Raw genomic sequence first — 20,499 nt, 5'->3', positions numbered from 1 at the left:
CAAAATGAACACCTGAAGGCTTTACCTCCGTCTGTTCCCAAGGTTCCCCGTTCTGCTAGTTAGTGAAGGGTTTCTACACCAATCTCCAAAAGCTGGAAGAGATAACTGTTTCTTTAAATGCTCAAATTCCATCATAAGATCACAATGTATATTAAGAAACAAGAAAATTTGGCACATTTTTAAGAAACCAAATAAATCCTCAGAAAATGTCCATGGAGAAGCACACCAAATGGACATATATGACAAAGAGTTTAAAATAACTGAAACACAAAGACCCAAAGGAAGTCAAAGGAAAAGTATACGAAAAAAAAATCATACAAATAAAAAGAGATTAAAAGCTGTAAAAAGGAACCAGTCAGAACTAACAAATTCTGTAACTGAAAAATATAGCAACTAAATTGTAAGATTCAATAGATGGGCTCAAAAGCAGTCACAATCAAGCAGAAGAAATAATCAGTGAATTTGAACACAAGTCACTTGAAATTATTGAGTCTGACAAGCAAAAAGAAGAGGCTGAAAAAGTGAACAGATTCTATAGAACTTAAGGGATATCAGCAAGCATACCAATACACACACACCCACACACACACTATGGTGAATTCCAGAGAAATGAGAGAAAAAGGGCAAGGGGATTATTTTAGGAAATATGGCTAAAACCTCCTCAAATTTGAAAAAGCATGAATATACAAATAATAAATTCAGTGAATTTTAAGTAACATAAGTGCACAGAGATTACCTGAGACATAATCACAACCATCAAAAGACAAAAAGAGATTCTTCAAGTGGCGCCGTAGAAATTGCTTGTACAAGAGATCTCCATAAAACTGTCAGTAAAACTTTTAGAGGGAACCTTGCAGGATGGAAGGCAGTAGATTATATATTTAAAGGGCTAAAAGAGAAAACTGTCATGTGACAACTCTTATTACCAGTAAAAAATACCCTTCAAGGTGAAAGAGAAATCAGAACATTCTAAATTAGAAAATGAAATGCAAGAAATGTTAACACAAGTTCTTCAAATTGAAACTAAAGGATGTTGGATGGTAACTCAAAGCTGTATGAAAATTTTAAATTCTCTAGTAAAGTTAAATATATGGACAAATGTAAAACCAGTATTATAATAATTTTATGTGGATTCTTTACTATCTGAGCCACCAGGGAAGCCCAAAGACTAAATGGAATTTATATAAAGCCATAATTTGGGATAGCAGTAACAAAGGGATGGCAGTTGATCTATCGAGGAGTAGTTTTTATATGCAACTGAGGTTAAATTGGTATCAGCTTAATTATCATAACTTTAAGATGTCATATGTACTCTCCATGTTAACAACAAAGAAAATAACTATAAAATATACATGAAAGGAAACAAAAAGGGAATCAAAATGTGTCTCTGTAAAACCTCAACTAATAGGAAGGAAGCAGCAGTGGAGCAACTGAGGGATTTCATTCTTCAACATAATAAAGGTAGTATCTTACAAACCTACAGCTAACATTATGTATAACCATGAAAAGCTGAAAGCATTTCCTTTAATATCAGAAAGAAGACAAGGATGTCTACTCTGTCCAGTTTTATTCAATGATAGTTGACACTCTCATCACTTCTATTCAATATATTACCAGAAGTCCTAGTCAAAACAATTAGGCAAGAAATAAAAGGTATCTAAATTGGAAGAGAATTAAAATGAGCTCTGCTCATAGATGATATTATCTTATATGTAGAAAACCAATAATGCCATACAAAAAAAAAAATACTTTTAAGAGAAATATATGAGTTAATCAAAGTTGCTAGATATAGAATTACCCAGAAGAAAACCATTGCATTTCTATACTCCAGTGAAAACTGAAAAACATACCTGGAAGAAATTTAAAAAGACACAAATTAACAGAAATATTCTGTTAAGATTTTAAAATAATATCCAAAGGATTGTGCACATTAAATGGAATCCTTATAAAAATTCTGACTTTTTACAGCAAAAGAAAAAATACAGTTGAATATTTATATGGTATCTCAAAGGACTTCCAGTAGCCAAAACAATCCTGAAAAGAAAGAACAAACTTGGACTCTTTGTTACAAAACTTATTACAGAATCATGGTAATCAAAGCAATGTGGTGCTGACATAAAGACAGATATGTAGACCAATGGAATAAAATAAATAACCCAGAACAGATCTTTAATATATCAAATACTTTTTGATAAGCATCCCAAGACCATTAAATGGAGAAAAATGTCTTTTCAACAGATGGCGTTGGGAAAACTAGATAACCACACACAAAAATGAAGTTAGACCTTTACCTTATACTATGTAGAAAAACTAATTCAAAATGGGTCAAAGACACCTAAGTAAACTATAGAATTCTTGTAAGAAAACATAGAGGGAAAGCCCATGACATTGGATTTAGCAATAATTTCTTGGATATGATACTAGAAGTACAAGCAGTAAGAAAAAAATTAGATAAGTTTGACTGTATCAAAATTAGAAATTTTTGTGCTTCAAAGGAGAGTAAAAAGTCAGCACATAGAATGGGAGAATATAATTGCAAGTCATATATCTGATAACGAAGTACTATCCAGAATATATAAAGAACTCCTATAACTCAACAAAAACAAAAAACAACCTGATTAAAAAATTAGGCAAAGGGCAGCTTGAATAGATACTTCCTCAAAGAGGATATATAAATGGGCAATAAGCTTGTAAAAAGATCCCCAGCATCACTGATCATTAGGGAAATGCAAATCAAAACCACAATGAGATGCTATTTCACACCCATGAGAATAGCTATAATCAAAAAACAGATTTGTTTTTTCATAAAATAACATGTTGGCAAGAATGTAAAGAAATCAGAACCCTCGCACAATGCACTGGGAATTTAAAATGGTATAGGCACTATTGAAAACAGTATGAGAGTTTGTGAAGAAAAAAAAAATTTAAGAGTTACCATATGATCCAGCAATTCTACTTCTGGGTATATACTCCAAAGAATTGAAAACATGGACTCAAACAAATATTTTTATATTTATATTCATAGCATCATTATTCACAATAACCAAATCTTAGAAGCAACACAAGAGTCCACTGATGGATGAATGGGTCAGCAAAATATGGTACATAATTTCAACAGAATATTTCTCAGTTTTAGAAAGGAAGGGCATCCTGACAAGGACACGTCACCTTGAAGACACTATGCTAAATGAATAAGTCAGTCACAAAGTAGCAAATTTATGATTGCACTTATATGAGATACCTAACTAGTCAGATCACATAGGCATAAGGTAAAATATGGGTTCCAGGGGATGGAGAGAGAGGGATGTACAGTGTTAGTATTTATGAATAAGGATTTATGAGTACAAAGTTTCAGTTTCAGGGGGAAATGAAGAAGTTGCAGAGATGGATGCTGGTGATAGTTGCACAGTAATGTGAATGTACTCAAGTATAAAACTGTACACTTAAAAATGGTGAAGATGATAAATTTTATGTGTATTTCACCAGAATTTTAAAAGTGGGAAGAAAGTCAATTTAAAAATAATCTGCATTTGATTTGGAAACTCAGTGATACATTATTCCAGGTTTACCTCTGTATGGAGAATGAGGACAGATTGTGATTTTACTTAACCAGTAATTTCTTGATTCATTAAATACATTAAAAAATGAAATGTTCTTTTTCTCTTCTGTTTTAGTGAAACTGAAGATTATACTGCAGAGAGAACTAAAATTTTGGAAGGTTGGATTTATTCTTTTTCTTAATTTAAAGTAGAAACTATTCAGAAGGATACTCTACTGCTCTGATCAGTTTTTTTAAGTTATCAAGCCTGAAGTTGATACAACTTTTTCCTATGAGCTTATCTACTTTTAGAAAGGATCCAGTACTATATCATGCAGATGTTAAAATAAGTGAACTAGTTTATGTTATTATTAATGATGTTGGTCAAGAATATGATGTGATAAATGAATTTATGTTTACCATGCTCCTGTGAGAAATATCCACAAAATCAGGGTGTATATCATAGATTCTAGCTGAACCAGAAACCATGATACTAGGATTTAACAATTTATTTGAGAACTTATCCTATCTTTGTGCTTAACCAAATCAAAATGTACCCCTAAAAAAGGCCTTTAGAGCTAAATTCATATGTTTACATTTAAATGTGGCTAGTATGGACCTCACATTTTTTTTTTTTTAACCTATAATAATATTGAGTGCTTAGAACATTTGTGTGAGGACTATCCAGCACTGTATTTGTTGAAACCTCCGGTAATTGATACGGTTCTAACAGTGGTAGCATGTCCAAGAATTTGAGTTTGTGCCTACTATATGAAGCGGCCTTTAAATCTGAACCACAAGTTTACCCTGGGTATTTTGAACATACAGCTCACTCAAGGTGTTACTTAAGAAACATTCTCTCAACTTGAGGGAGGAAATCATTTTTATTAAGATGGTTCATAAAATAACAGTAAGTACACCAGAATTCTGTAAACATGCTATCAGATCAGATCAGATCAGTTGCTCAGTCATGTCCGACTCTTGGCGACCCCATGAATCACAGCATGCCAGGCCTCCCTGTCCATCACCAACTCCTGGAGTTCACTCAGACTCATGTCCATCAAGTCAGTGATGCCATCCAGCCATCTCATCCTCTGTCTTCCCCTTCTCCCCCTGCCCCCAATCCCTCCCAGCATCAGAGCCTTTTCCAATGAGTCAACTCTTCACATGAGGTGGACAAAGTACTGGAGTTTCAGCTTTAGCATCATTCCTTCCAAAGAACACCCAGGGCTGATCTCCTTCAGAATGGACTGGTTGGATCTCCTTACAGTCCAAGGGACTCTCAAGAGTCTTCTTCAACACCACAGTTCAAAACCATCAATTCTTCAGTGCTCAGCCTTCTTCACAGTTCAACTCTCACATCCATACATGACCACAGGAAAAACCATAGCCTTAACTAGACAGACCTTTGTTGGCAAAGTAATGTCTATGCTTTTGAATATGCTATCTAGGTTGGTCATACTTTTCTTCCAAGGAGTAAGCGTCTTTTAATTTCATGGCTGCAATCACCATCTGGAGTGATTTTGGAGCCTAGAAAAATAAAGTCTGACACTGTTTCCACTGTTTCCCTATCTATTTCCCACGAAGTGATGGGACCAGATGCCATGATCTTCGTTTTCTGAATGTTGAGCTTTAAGCCAACTTTTTCACTCTCCCCTTTCACTTTCATCAAGAGGCTTTTTAGTTCCTCTTCACTTTCTGTCATAAGGGTGGTGTCAGCTGCATATCGGAGGTTATTGAGATTTCTCCCGGAAATCTTGATTCCAGCTTGTGTTTCTTCCAGTCCAGCATTTCTCATGATGTACTCTGCATAGAAGTTAAATAAACAGGGTGACAATATACAGCCTTGACGAACTCCTTTTCCTATTTGGAAACAGTCTGTTGTTCCATGTCCAGTTCTAACTGTTGCTTCCTGACCTGCATACAAATTTCTCAAGAGGCAGATTAGGTGGTCTGTATTCCCATGTCTTTCAGAATTTTCCACAGTTTATTGTGATCTACACAATCAAAGGCTTTGGCATAGTCAATAAAGCAGAAATAGATGTTTTTCTGGAACTCTCTTGCTTTTTCCATGATCCAGTGGATGTTGGAAATTTGATCTCTGGTTCCTCTGCCTTTTCTAAAAGCAGCTTGAACATCAGGAAGTTCACAGTTCACATATTGCTGAAGCGTGGCTTGGAGAATTTTGAGCATTACTTTACTAGCATGTGAGATGAGTGCAATTGTGCGGTAGTTTGAGCATTCTTTGGAATTGCCTTTCTTTAGGATTGGAATGAAAACTGAAATTTTCCAGTCCTGTGGCCACTGCTGAGTTGTCCAAATTTGCTGGCATACTGAGTGCAGCACTTTCACAGCATCATCTTTCAGGATTTGGAATAGTTCAACTGGAATTCCATCACCTCCACTAGCTTTGTTCATAGTGATTCTTTCTAAGGCCTACTTGACTTCACATTCCAGGATGTCTGGCTCTAGGTCAGTCATCATCCCATCGTGATTATCTGGGTCGTGAAGATCTTTTTTGTACAGTTCTTCTGTGTATCCTTGCCATCTCTTCTTAATATCTTCTGCTTCTATTAGTCCATACCATTTCTGTCCTTTATCGAGCTCATCTTTGCATGAAATGTTCCTTTGGTGTCTCTGATTTTCTTGAAGAGATCCCTAATCTTTCCCATTCTGTTGTTTTCCTCTATTCTTTGCACTGATCGCTGAAGAAGGCTTTCTTATCTCTTCTTGCTATTCTTTGGAACTCTGCATTCAGATGCTTATATCTTTCCTTTTCTCCTTTGTTTTTTGCTTCTCTTCTTTTCACAGCTATTTGTAAGGCCTCCCCAGACAGCCATTTTGCTTTTTTGCATTTCTTTTCTATGGGAATGGTCTTGATCCCTGTCTCCTGTACAATGTCATGAACCTCATTCCATAGTTCATCAGGCACTCTATCTATCAGATCTAGTCCCTTAAATCTATTTCTCACTTCCACTGTATAATCATAAGGGATTTGATTTAGGTCATACCTGAATGGTCTAGTGGTTTTCCCTACTTTCTTCAATGTAAGTCTGAATTTGGCAATAAGGAGTTCATGGTCTGAGCCACAGTCAGCTCCTGGTTTTGTTTTTGCTGACTGTATAGAGCTTCTCCATCTTTGGCTGCAAAGAATATAATCAGTCTGATTTCGGTGTTGACCATTTGGTGATGTCCATGTATAGAGTCTTCTTTTGTGTTGTTGGAAGAGGGTGTTTGTTATGACCAGTGCATTTTCTTGGCAAAACTCTATTAGTCTTTGCCCTGCTTCATTCTGTATTCCAAGGCCAAATTTGCTGGTTATTCCAGGTGTTTCTTGACTTCCTACTTTTGCATTCCAGTCCCCTATAAAAAAAAAAACAAACAAACAAACATACTATAACCCAGTGTTAAAATAATCACTGTATGATTCCCATATTATAGAATCCTAGGCTGTTTAGAGTCAGACAAAAATCACTTAATATAACTTCCTTCATTGTTTACATGAGGAAATTCAAGCTCAGCGTGAGGAAGTGACTTGTCCAAGGTTACTTTAAGTCACAGGCAGAGCCTAGTCTAGATCCCATGTCTTCTGACCCTAAATTCAGGGTTTTGTTTATTCCAGCTTCGTTGCAATTATCAAGCTTAATTCTTATATCCTTCAGTAATATTGCAGCTGTCCAATTCATTCATTCAGAAATAGTCACTGAGCACCTCCTTTCTGTTCTAAAATCCTATATGTGAATAAGACTGATAGAGTCCTCAACATCATAGAATTTACATTATAACTTGAGGCAGAGCAGCAAAGATAATTACAGATATAAGTATTTCCCATCCCATCTGAAACAAAAACCAAAGAAATTACAGTGGCATGCAAAACCCTACATCATCTAGACATTACCCCAAACCCCTATTATCACCTCCTCGGTTTCCCTTCCTGGCTCACAGTGTCCTAGCCTCACTGACATTCTGCTAGTCCTTAAACATTCCAGGAATTCAGCATCTCTGTACTTGCTGATCCTCATGTAGCTTTCTTGTAGATTCTCCAAGCAAGAATACTGGAATGGGTTGCCATTTCCTTCTCCAGGAGATCTTCCCCACCCAGGGAATGACCCAGGTCTCCTGCATTGTAGGCAGACACTTTACCTACCGTCTAGGCCACCAGGGAAGTCTAAAGTGAAGTCGCTCAGTTGTGTCCGACTCTTTGCGACCCATGGACGGAGTAGCCTGGGAATTTTCAGGCAAGAATACTGGAGTGGGTTGCCATTTCTTTCTCCAGAGAATATTCCCAACCCAGGGATCGAACCCAGGTTTCCCACATTGTAGACAGAGGCTTTACCATCTGAGCCACCAAGGAAGCCAAGGAAGCCTTCCTCCTGTATCTACATTGCTTATTCTTTACCTTCAGAAACTGGTATGTCACCTGCTCAGTGAAGTCTTCTTGGACCACAATCTTTTATTGTAATCTCATTGTCAAGTTCAGTTCAGTCCCTCAGTCTTATCCAACTCTTTGCGACCCCATGAATAGCAGCACGCCAGGCCTCCCTGTCCATCACCAACTCCCGGAGTTCACTCAAACTCATGTCCATCAAGTCGGTGAGGCCATCCAGCCATCTCATCCTCTGTCATCCCCTTCTCCTCCTGCCCCCAATCCCTCCCAGCATCAGAGTCTTTTCCAATGACGCAGCTCTTTGCATCAGGTGGCCAAAGTATTGGAGTTTCAGCTTTAGCATCATTCCTTCCAAAGAACACCCAGGGCTGATCTCCTTCAGAATGGACTGGTTGGATCTCCTTGCAGTACAAGGGACTCTCAAGAGTCTTCTCCAACACCACAGTTCAAAAGCATCAATTCTTCGGCACTCAGCTTTCTTCGCAGTCCAACTCTCACATCCATACATGACCACTGGAAAAACCATAGCCTTGACTAGACGGAGCTTTGTTGGCAAAGTAATGTCTCTACTTTTCATTATGCTGTCTAGGTTGGTCATAACTTTCCTTCCAAGGAGTAAGTGTCTTTTAATTTCATGGCTGCAATCACCATCTGCAGTGATTTTGGAGCCCAAAAAAATAAAGTTTGATATGGTTTCCCCATCTATTTCCCATGAAGTGATGGGACCAGATGCCATGATCTTCGTTTTCTAAATGTTGAGCTTTAAGCCAACTTTTTCACTCTCCACTTTCACTTTCATCAAGAGGCTTTTTAGTTCCTCTTCACTTTCTGCCATAAGGATGGTGTCAACTGCATATCTGAGGTTATTGAGATTTTTCCCGGCAATCTTGATTCCAGCTTGTGCTTCTTCCAGCCCAGCATTTCTCATGATGTACTCTGCATATAAGTTAAATAAGCAGGGTGACAGTATACAGCCTTGATGTACTCCTTTTCCTATTTGAAACCAGTCTGTTGTTCCATGTCCAGTTCTAACTGTTGCCTCCTGAACTGCGTATAGGTTTCTCAAGAGGCAGGTCAGGTGGTCTGGTATTCCCATCTCTTGAAGACTTTTCCGCAGTTTATTGTGATCCACACAGTCACAGGCTTTGACATAGTCAATAAAGCAGAAATAGATGTTTTTCTGGAACTCTCTTGCTTTTTGGATGATCCAGCAGATGTTGGCAATTTGATCTCTGGTTCCTCTGCCTTTTCTAAAACCAGCTTGAACATCTGGAAGTTCACAGTTCATGTATTGCTAAAACATGGCTTGGAGAATTTTGAGCATTACTTTACTAGCATGTGACATGAGTGCAATTGTGCTGTAGTTTGTGCATTCTTTGGCATTGCCTTTCTTTGGGATTGGAATGAAAACTGATATTTTCCAGTCCTGTGGCCACTGCTGAGTTGTCCAAATTTGTTGGCATATTGAGTGCAGCACTTTCACAGCATCATTTTTCAGGATTTGAAATCGCTCAAATGGAACTCATCACCTCCACTAGCTTTGTTCATAGTGATGCTTTCTAAAGCCCACTTGACTTCACATTCCAGGATGTCTGGCTCTAGGTCAGTCATCATACCATCATGATTATCTTGGTCGTGAAGATTTTTTTTGTACAGTTCTTCTGTGTATTCTTACCACCTCTTCTTAATATCCTCTGCTTCTGTTAGGTCCATACCATTTCTGTCCTTTATTGAAACCATGTTTGCATGAAATGTTCCTTTGGTATCTCTAATTTTCTTGAAGAGATCTCTAGTCTTTCCCATTCTGTTGTTTTCCTCTATTTCTTTGCATTGATCACGGAGGAAGGCTTTCTTATCTCTTCTTGCTATTCTTTGGAACTCTGCATTCAGATGCTTATATCTTTCCTTTTCTCCTTTGTTTTTTGCTTCTCTTCTTTTCACAGCTATTTGTAAGGCCTCCCCAGACAGCCATTTTGCTTTTTTGCATTTCTTTTCTATGGGAATGGTCTTGATCCCTGTCTCCTGTACAATGTCACGAACCTCATAGTCCATAGTTCATCAGGAACTCTATCTATCAGATCTAGTCCTTTAAATCTATTTCTCACTTCCACTGTATAATCATAAGGGATTTGATTCATTGTCAAGATGGCAGTGCATATTCCGCTTCTTTGCTTTTTTTCTCCCTAGCTCTTATTACTGTATGACAGACTTCATATTTTTTTTTCACTATCTCCTTCTAGAATATAAGCTCAATGAAGATCAAATCTATATCCCAAAGGGTCTAAAACAAGCTTATAATAGGTGGAAGCAGTAAATAAGGGAGACTATGGGAATAACTAAAGAGAGTGCACAAGAATTCTGTTTTGAATATGTTAAGATATTAGATATTTAAGTTGAGATGTCACATAAGCCGTAGGATATTTAAATCTTGAGTTGAATGACAAGATTAAGGTTGAACATTTTAGTTTATAGTTTTATATACACTATAAAATATTCCTAATTTTAGTTTATAGTTTTATATAGAATATAGAAGAAAATCTCAAATAACTTGTATCTGAATATCCTAGGATCCTAAACTAGCAGGAATTTTTCTGTGACTTTTCATCAAAACAAATTCTAGTACATCCTGGAAAGTTGATAGTCACCTAACCTAGAAACATAAAAACCTGTATTTGGAATGACAGCCATGGTAGTAAATCCAAATGTCCTCAGTCATTTAAATGTAAGTTCAATTATGTGCAGTATAGAGTTAGGGACTTTAGAAATATTATTAACCAACAATGAAATTTTGCCAACCTTGTCAGGTAAGTCAGATAATTAGCTCTTCTCTTGAGTTAACTGAGGTCTTGCTACTGTTTTGTTTTTCCAGAACCTAAATTGATCCTAACAAACATGTATTGACTCTTGATGAGTACATGTCTATAAAATGCATAGTTTTTTATACATAAGATATCCCATTAAGTCTTCTTCAGACAGAGACAGGAAAATAGTCTCATTCACAGTCTACAAAGGGGAGGAAACTGGGAGAGAAGTCAGATTAAATTCAACAATATCCTCACAGCTCTAAGTAGTAAAGCTAAGACTTAAACTCAGGTTTTCTGATGCCCCAGCAGGTGAACTGCCTTCTTAGTGATGGGTCTTTGTGAAACGTATCTCCTAGTATCATTTCTACCTCCTTGGGTTTATTTTTTTTACTGGTGTCGACTTCCCCTGAAATTTAGGCAACTTTTAGTTGTGCAGCAACTCCACCAGGTTTCCTCTTGGTATTGTCTCAAAATTCTCCTGATTCTCACTCAGAATATTTCATAAGACTAGCTCTTTGTTCCAATTGTCTGCTTTTAATTAGCTATGTAGAATCAAAGAGTGCTAAAGCTGGAAAGGCCCTTAGGAATCACATATAGGGTAATTTCTTATTTTACATGTAAAATAAATAATAAAGAGGCACATAGGGATTGAGTGGTCATTCTTAGATTTATAGTTATTAAGTTATAGAACCTGTCTTTCCTATGACATCACACTTCATCTTTCATAATTCCTAAAAGAAGGGCTAAAATATGCCACATACATCTAGGGATCTCACCTATTTCAGTTTTATTCACATTGTCTGTGCACTGAAACAAGTGCTTCTATTAGCCTAATTCTATGACTTTTCAGTGAAAAACAATAAGATCAGGTTTGTGTCAATGTTATTTGTGCCTCAGAAAGAATACTATTTTTTTCCTGTTTTTTTCTTCTTCTCCACAGCAAGTTCTCAGGAACAAAAGCCAGAAAATTCAAACAGTGTTAAGGTAAGTATTTTTTCTATACCTTATAATTAGAATATATGAGGCCATTTGAGTATATTCTGTTTTAATCAATAACCATATGGTGCTGTTTGAGGGGCATCAGGAAGTATTCCCCTATGTGCAATTTCTTCATGCTCAGATCTCTCCTCCAGGCTAAGACTTGTCCATGGTACCCAAGAAATCTGTCAATTCTCACCTTAGGGTTAAGCTATCATTCCTTGCTTAAGTGCACAGGATAAGCCACTATTCCTCCTTAGCACCTGAAAACAATTCCATTCCTTAACTCTGTTACTGCAGTCACTAGAGGAAATCTGAGAAGGAATGGGTCATTTGGCCCTTCAGTGCAGATGGTGACTGCAGCCATGAAATTAAAAGACGCTTACTCCTTGGAAGGAAAGTTGTGACCAACCTAGATAGCATATTCAAAAGCAGAGACATTACTTTGCCAACAAAGGTCCGTCTAGTCAAGGCTATGGTTTTTCCAGTAGTCATGTATGTATGTGAGAGTTGGACTGTGAAGAAGGCTGAGTGCCGAAGAACTGATGCTTTTGAACTGTGGTGCTGGAGAAGACTCTTGAGAGTCCCTTGGACTGCAAGGAGATCCAGCCAGTCCATTCTGAAGGAGATCAGCCCTGGGATTTCTTTGGAAGGAACGATGCTAAAGCTGAAACTCCAGTACTTTGGCCACCTCATGCAAAGAGCTGACTCATTGGAAAAGACTCTGATTCTGGGAAGGATTGGGGGCAGGAGGAGAAAGGGATGACAGAGGATGAGATGGCTGGATGGCATCACTGACTCAATGGACGTGAGTCTCAGTGAACTCCGGGAGTTGGTGATGGACAAGGAGGCCTGGTGTGCTGTGATTCATGGGGTTGCAAAGAGTCGGACACGACTGAGCGACTGAACTGAACTGAAGGCAAGTAGACCCAAGTGAGGGATTTGGTGGAGGGAGAGAAGAAACAGAAGCTTCAAAAATGGAAGAGAGCAGGTTATAAGAAATAAATGCTGATTCCATTTATTTATCTGCATTCCTAAGGACTGACTGCCTGAAGACAATTTTCCGAAAGACTCAGCCAGCTAGGCTCCACTGTAAACTCAGAAAGTGTCCTCCTTCCTAATCCTCTTTAGAAAGTTTTCAATGAGTCCCCAAGCTACAAATCCTCTTATGTTGTGGTTGTTTCTTGGCTCAATTTAATCCTATTTTTAAGCAAATCTCCCTAACTCCATGACACCCAATCCATTGATTATCCAGTCACTTCTTATTACCAGAGTAATTTTCAGAGTCAAATCTTACAACTCATACTTAAGATAACTTTTACCACATCTCTAAAGATGTTGGGTTAGTTCCTCACTCAACCTAATCTTCATTTTTAAACTAAAATATCTGTTTGACAACCTCAGGCTTCACTTAGGCCATGTTTTCCAAGTAATATCAAATGTCACTAAAATGGAGACAATCTTTAGTCTAAGGACCTGATTAACAGGCTATTCCTTGTGCCAATCTGAACTGCTGGCTAATCTGCACACTTTTGGCTCCTGTCCTTTTTCTTCACTTAACTGTTTTTCCATGGTAAAATTGTGCTTACAGTTTTTATTCAGCCCAGTTCTGAGAAAGGTAAAGTAAAGCACATTCCAGTTGTGCCTCTCACTGATTAAACTCTCTAGACAACTACCAAGGGCCATGAAAAGCAACTGATTGAGTAGCTTGGGGCAGGAAATCAGAACTCCAAAACCCTTATGAGTTTCGTGGGTTTTTTCCTCTCACATCTCCTAGCATAGACCCAGGGCAGTTCAAATCCTGTAATTACATAGAGGGAATGGATAAAATAAGAAAGCTCCAAGAGAAACCATGGCTCTCTTACGACAATTAGGAAGAAGTACCTATGAAATGGAAAGTAGGGAGGCTCACTTTTCACCACCATTTCCCCTCTTCTGCCCTCTCTCAAGGCAAGATTTAGCCATGAACCTGTACAACAGTGGCAACGAAGCTGTGAGGCACTTAAGACTGAGAGAAAATCCTTCTCTCTGACCAGAGGAATTAGTCTCCAGCAGCAGCAACATGAAGAACACTAGGGGGAAACCTGCCACGTTTTTCTCTGCCTTCTTTTGTTACTTTACCCTGGACATCAATACCGTCATGGGATGTGTGAGACGGCACCCAGGAAGGCTAGAGCCATAGCATTCTAAACATAGAATCAGAATAGGGGACTGTTGAGAATCAGAGACACTGAAATCAAAGAGAAGAGGGACATGAAAAAGGAACCCCTCCAAATCTGTTTTTATAAAGTGTCTCCTGAGATGTGCATGCAAGGAACTGACTTGATGTTCTATAGACAAAAGGTTATAGAAACTGAACTACAGTCTTAATAGAGATACACACTAAAAAATACTGCCAAGACTCTGAAAACTAAATTTACATTGGAACCACTGTCACAGAAGGCGGGGTAGGATGTGTGTTCTGAACTTTAATGGGTTAATTAACTACTTTAAAAACAAATCAACCCTCTACAGAGGATTTTAACAGTTCTTAGAATCATACAAATTGTTCAAAAAGGTCAGGATACAATATTACTCAACATACAAAGAACTAAGACAGTGTCTATAACTTTAAGGCAAAGGAAAAAGATGCCAACTCCAACATAGGCAATATTTTTAAATTTTCAAATAAAAATTTTAAGTGATATTAAATTTAATCAGGCTTCATTGGTTTATTTTTATTTTCATTTTCTTTATTCTAGGAGGTGAGTCAAAAAGATCAAATAGGACCTAACTAAATTTAAAAGCTTTTGCACAGCAAAGGAAACCATAAGTAAGACAAAAAACAACCCTCAGAATGAAAGAAAATATTTGCAAAGCAATTGACAAAGGATTAACCTCCTAAATATACAAACAGTTCATGAAGCTCAATATCAAAGAAATAATGCAACCAAAAAATTGACAGAAGACATAAATAGACATTTCTCCAAAGAAGACATACAGATGGCCAACAAACACATGAAAAGATGCTCAACATCACTAATTATTAGAGAAATGCAAATCAAATCCATGAGATATCACCTCACACCAGTCAGAATGGCCATGATCAGAAGACACATGCATCCCAATGTTCCTTGCAGCACTGTTTAAAATAGATGTGACATGGAATTAACCTAAATGTCACAGAGAGATGGACGAAGACAATGTAGAACATACATACAATGAAATATTACTCAGCCATCTAAAGGAATGGAACTGGGTCATTTGTAGAGACATGGATAGACCTAGAGATTGTCATACAGAGTGAAGTAAATCTGAGAGAAAAACAAATATTGTATAATGTCACTTACATGTGGAATCTAGAAGAATGGTACAGATGAACTTATCTGCAGAGCAGAAATAGAGACACAGATGTAGAGAACAGATTTATGGTTACCAAGGGTGGTGGGGAAGTGAGGGTTGAGATGAGTTGGGAGATTTGGACTGCCGTACATACACTGCCATGTACAAAACAGATAACTAATGAGCGCCTGCTGTATAGCACAGGGAACTCAGTGTTCTCTGGTGACCTAAATGGGGAAAAGTCCAAAGAAGAGGGGATCCAGGCACAGCTGATTCTCTTAGCTACATAGCAAAATCTAACACAACATTGTAAAACAACTACAAGAATTTTTTTTAAAAAGAACCTATAAATTTTTATTAATAAGGTTATTTTAACAATGTTCCATGAAGTAGCAGCAAATATTCTTGAATCTCATGTAATGCTGGAAGTTCTTAGCAGAACTTAAGTATATTTATTCATCTGAGACACATGGCACCATCAGCTTCCTTCTTATAGAATAGGTATTATCAACTCTGATTCTCACACAATAGAGTCATGTGTTTTTCTTTAGTATCAATATCTTCCCCACCTTCAGGGACTTCAATTCCATGGTGTTATGGGCCCAGGGATTCATATTTAAGAAAAAAAAAAAGATTTCATAGATAATTCTACTGTGCAGCCAATGCTGAGAATATGTTCTTTACACAGTCTCTGCTCCATTTCATTCTTCAAGTATCTTGTTCAAAATATCTCAAACTCTGCCTCAAATCCTCTTGGAGGAACTGTGGTAGAACTCATTAATATCTGGTGGTCTTTTCATAATCTATACACACGGCATTTTGTGGTGCATATATTTAGCCTTACTTCATTGACTTATTTCCTTTTTAAATTACTAGCATTCTAGAATAGCTACAGTGAAATCTTGCTACCTGTCCCAGGCTATTTCATGCCTTTCTGGGGAAATTGCTTCTTTTGCATTCAAAGACATGATAAAGTCCTATGGAATAAAGCTAGTATCTGAGCCATGTTCCCTGCTCTAGATCCACACAGCCACTTGACTTCTCTTTGGAAACAGCTAAGATTTCCATAAAAGGAAGAGTTATGTAGTAAACATCTATTTCCTTCTCTTATCTTTATTATCAGAAAATAATCTATAACTTACTACTCATTGCAGTTTATCCCAAAGAGGAGGAGGGAGAGACACAGCTGACATTTTTTTTTTTGTCTGTTATGATACCTGAGCCTTCAATTATTTGGTAGTCAAGCTTGGTTCATATCTATGATAAGGGTCAATCCTAGCCATATAATTGGCAAAATGTATGAGTCTCAGATAATAATTGTTACTGCAGAACACAGAAGTCATATAAAATGCTATAATGATTATGCTACATCTCTTGAGGATTTCTAGGTATCTCTAGTATGTAGTATCTAACAAAAGGTTGAATCAGTACTTTGCTTTGTCTTGCAGTTTATCACCATTTTTGAAGGAAACAAGAATATTCTTCACAGTATGAATCCCTCAAAAGAAGTCATTTCAGGTATAAAATATGTTATGCTTTTAACATTACTTCTAGAATGAGTACATTACTTCTCCTTTGCAGTTTTGATGCACGTTATCAATATGAGATTGCTATATATTAAAATACAAATATTATATATAAATATTAAGATATTATTTCCACTTGCAGTTTACTATGCAATTCTTAAACCAAAGAGGTAATAGGTAATGGAACTAACATTGATTAGGTATCAGCTATCTTCATTTTACTAAAGAAAAAGTGAGAATAACTTATTCAAGGCCACCCCAAGCTAGTAAGCTACAGCGCTGGGGTTCAAATACAGATCTGCCAGACTTCAAAGCCTGAGCTCATTCAGCATGACCATAGCTGACATACTCAAATGATCACAGGAGCTAAGTAGGTGACAAACAAGAGCAGTATTTGAGCAGGGGTCCATGGCATGCCCCATCTGAAGAAAGGAGCTGTTACTCATGTCCAGTCATTGGCATGCTGGCTTGTTGCCAGGCCTTCTAATTCAGGTCTTAGCATTTTTCAGAAGAAAGTAGAGACAGTTTTGTGTGAAAAATCCTGACTTTCAGATTTTATGACGTAATTTCAAAACACCTGATGAATGAAATAAAACTTGTTTATATCTCCTACACCATATAGTATTCCCTCTGCAAGTCTTAGAACCCTAATTTACAAATGAGAAATGGAGGTAAATAACTATCAGAGGTTATACAGCCAACAAATGGAGAGCTTTTAGGGTTCAAAAACATATCTTCTTTCTTTTATCTTACATTCTTTCTTCCCTCTACACTGTGGATCCATATAGTTGCCATTGCATCCCAGAACTAGGTCCTTAGTGGGTAATGACCAAAGATACCTTATAGTTTTGTTGTGAAAAGAACTATTACTTGATAAACACAAGAGTTCATTGTTCACTCTGGAAATGATGCTATTAACCTAGTACACCAGCCACCCCCCAGTCTTCTAATAGTGAATATGGATTTGGGCAGTCTTTGGTGTGTTTCTAGAAACTGCTTTACAACACTGGAACCACCCAGAATACCTTTTTGACTCTGAAGATTCCCAGACCCTCTATAGCCTGGCTAAGTTAGTATCTTGGAGTAATGATGCCCAGAAATCTGCATTTTTAACAAGACCACCAAGTTTTCAGAACATTAACCCTTACCTCTCCAATGAGAATTTCAGAAGCCTTGTCATAATGCCTCAGTCATGTTAGAAAAATTTTTATCTTTCCTTTTCAGAATGTACATTTTTCTCTTTCATCCATACTTCTGTCTTTTTGCTACAGATTTTGGCTTTTTCCTTTTTAAGTTTTAGATAATTTAAAAAACAATAGCACAGGAAAAATCTAAACAGAGGCTTCCCAGGTGGCTCAGTGGTAAAGAAGCTGCCTGCCAATACAGGAGACTCAGGAGACAGATTCAATCCCTGGGTTGGTAAGATCCACTGGAGAAGGAAATGGTAACACACTCCACTATTCTTGCCTGAACAAAAAATCCCACAGACAGAAGAGCCTGGTGGGCCATAGTCCATAGGGTTGTAAAGAGCCGGACATGACTGACAAACGGGGCATGCACTAAAAACCTAAACATAGTTTTTTTTTTATTCTTTATTGTGTTGGCTTTCTTGAACTTCCCTGATGATTCACATGATAAAGAATCTGCCTGAAATGCAGGAGACCCAGGTTTGAACCCTGGGTCAGGAAGAGCCCCTGGAGAAGGGAATGGCAACCCACTCCAGTATTTTTGCCTGGAGAATTACATGAATAGAGGAGCCTACCAGGCTACAGTCCATGGATCACAAAGAGCTGGACACAGCTGAGCAACTAACACTTTCACTTTTCACATCTGACAGCTTTAAATTTGCTGTTAGCTGTGTTAGCTTTTCAGGGGCTTCCCAGGTGGGTCAGATGTAAAGAACCTGTCTGCCAGTGCAGGAGACACAGGAGACTTGGGTTCGATCCCTGAGCCAGAAAGATACCCTGGAGAGGGAAATGCCAATCCATTCCAGTATTCTTGTCTGGAGAATCCCATGGACAGATGAGCCTGGCAGGTTACAGTCCATGGGATCACAGAAGAGTCAGACGTGACTTAGTGACTAAACAACATTTTTGCTTAACCATAGAAGATCACCTTGCTAGAAAAAACAAATGTAGTAACTATAAGAGGTATAGTCATGAATTCTGGCGTGAAGTGAAAATAAGAAAAGATGGGCTTTTACTATCATGTGTGCTTTCATGTCCTGTCACATCCTATCATAAGTTTTCATAAAAGTACATAAATATTCACCTCTGTCTTTACATGTAAAATACTCATTTTGTTAAATTTTAATATGATATTCTCTAAGAGTCCACGCCCTGAAGAAGTGATAAGTGAAAGTGAAGTTGCTCAGTCGTGTCCGACTCTTAGCAACCCCATGGACTGCAGCCCACCAGGCTCCTCCATCCATGGGATTTTCCAGGCAAGAGTACTGGAGTGGGTTGCCATTTCCTTCTCCAAATCCCATGTGATACAGAACAATAATTCCAAATGGAAACTTTTATTATCCATACAGTCTCCTTTCACACGACAAAAGAAATCACATGAAGTCAGTCAACTAAAAATTTACCCGAAGTCATGAGAAATAATAGCAGTTTTAATGCACTTCTGTTTTCAACTGAGCACTCTGAAATAGTCTCGCTGTGTTGAGTTGAAAGTTATCAGTACTCTCTATGTGAGTTTAACTCATTACCTTTTTGGAGGTTCTTCTGCTAGAAAAAGAAAGGTATTCTTTAAACACCTGATTAGAGAAGTATCAGAGTAGAGCAGGTATAATGATGCCATGAAAGGCAGAAAGCTGGACCCTATGGAAGTGAGATGACTTTCTACTAATGTGACCTTAGGCAGGGTTTCTGACTTCATCAAGATTCATATCCAAAAATGAGGATATCATTCTGTTTCCTTCACAGGGGTGTTAGAAGGATCAAATCAACAGAATCTTTGTGAATATTTTTTAAATCCCATAATTTATTTTATAAATGTCAATTTCTGAATTCTAAATCATTAATCCTATGGTATTACTGTCTCAACTAGAATGTCTAATAAATATCTATACTGCTTTGCTTTGTCCACAGAAACTTCCAGGTCTGATGTTCCCAAACAAGGATCTAAAATGCTGGCAAAGGTATCTTCAGCTCTGTCAAAGGTGTTTTCTCGAAATATTAACACCAATATTTCCAAATCTTCCTCACCACCTCACCAGAATGAGCATTGAAGTTTTTATACCTGATATTACTATGCTTACTTCCCTTATAAAATAAAATGTTTTTTAAAACATTAACATAGTGTCCAATAAGATGATTCCTATAACTCTGAGCAAAAAATTAAGAGCAAGAAAAATAGAGACCTGAGTAACAAAATTTTGACAATGCTTCTGATTAGAATTTTGGTATAAGGAGATGCTGAGTTCTGGTATTACATACATGCCATGAAGATAAAGAGACAAAAAGTATATCAAGTAAATCAGTCAGCCCTCATTACACAGCAGAAAATGAACTTGAATTTTTTCCTATTAAATTTCCAGAGGGTATGTTCACCAAAATAGTCAGCAAGCTGAGATAAAACTCAAGCTGAATTCTCTGACACAGATACGAAACTGATTGGCTCACTAGAAAAGATGTATTTGTATGTTCAAATAAGAAGTATCTCTAACCAACTACAGGTAAAATTTCATCAGTTTATAAAACACCTGCCAAATAGAAATATGTAACTATTGATAAGAACTATCAAGAAGAATAACTATCAAGAAGAATCACTGTGGAAAAAATATTATATATACATAAGATAACCCCTCTCCTTAAAAACCCTTTTCAGACAAGGTACCTTTTTGGATAAAATACCATCAATAAACAAATTGTTGGTCAGTAAAGTTATTAAATTCTTTATATAGACACCTTATATGAGCATAGATCTCAAGATTCTATT

At 37.4% G+C, this 20,499-nt stretch overlaps 1 protein-coding gene across 1 annotated transcript in view; it reads left to right on the top strand.

Annotated features, from left to right (window-relative positions):
* FSIP2 (fibrous sheath interacting protein 2) overlaps nucleotides 1-19,818 on the top strand; it is a 143,710-nt gene extending 123,892 nt beyond the window's left edge. The window contains exons 20-23 of the mRNA XM_070801266.1: nucleotides 3,675-3,718; nucleotides 11,670-11,713; nucleotides 16,477-16,546; nucleotides 19,650-19,818. Of these exons, the coding sequence (XP_070657367.1) occupies nucleotides 3,675-3,718; nucleotides 11,670-11,713; nucleotides 16,477-16,546; nucleotides 19,650-19,789 (298 nt within the window). The 3' untranslated portion in view covers nucleotides 19,790-19,818. The remainder of the gene's footprint in view (nucleotides 1-3,674; nucleotides 3,719-11,669; nucleotides 11,714-16,476; nucleotides 16,547-19,649) is intronic.
* The last annotated feature ends 681 nt before the right edge of the window (nucleotides 19,819-20,499 follow it).

The sequence above is a fragment of the Bos indicus genome, chromosome 2, assembly GCF_029378745.1.
Source record: "Bos indicus isolate NIAB-ARS_2022 breed Sahiwal x Tharparkar chromosome 2, NIAB-ARS_B.indTharparkar_mat_pri_1.0, whole genome shotgun sequence".
NCBI lineage: Eukaryota > Metazoa > Chordata > Mammalia > Artiodactyla > Bovidae > Bos > Bos indicus.
Note: the sequence above shows the minus strand (reverse complement) of the source record. Positions and strands in the feature narration are given on the sequence as shown.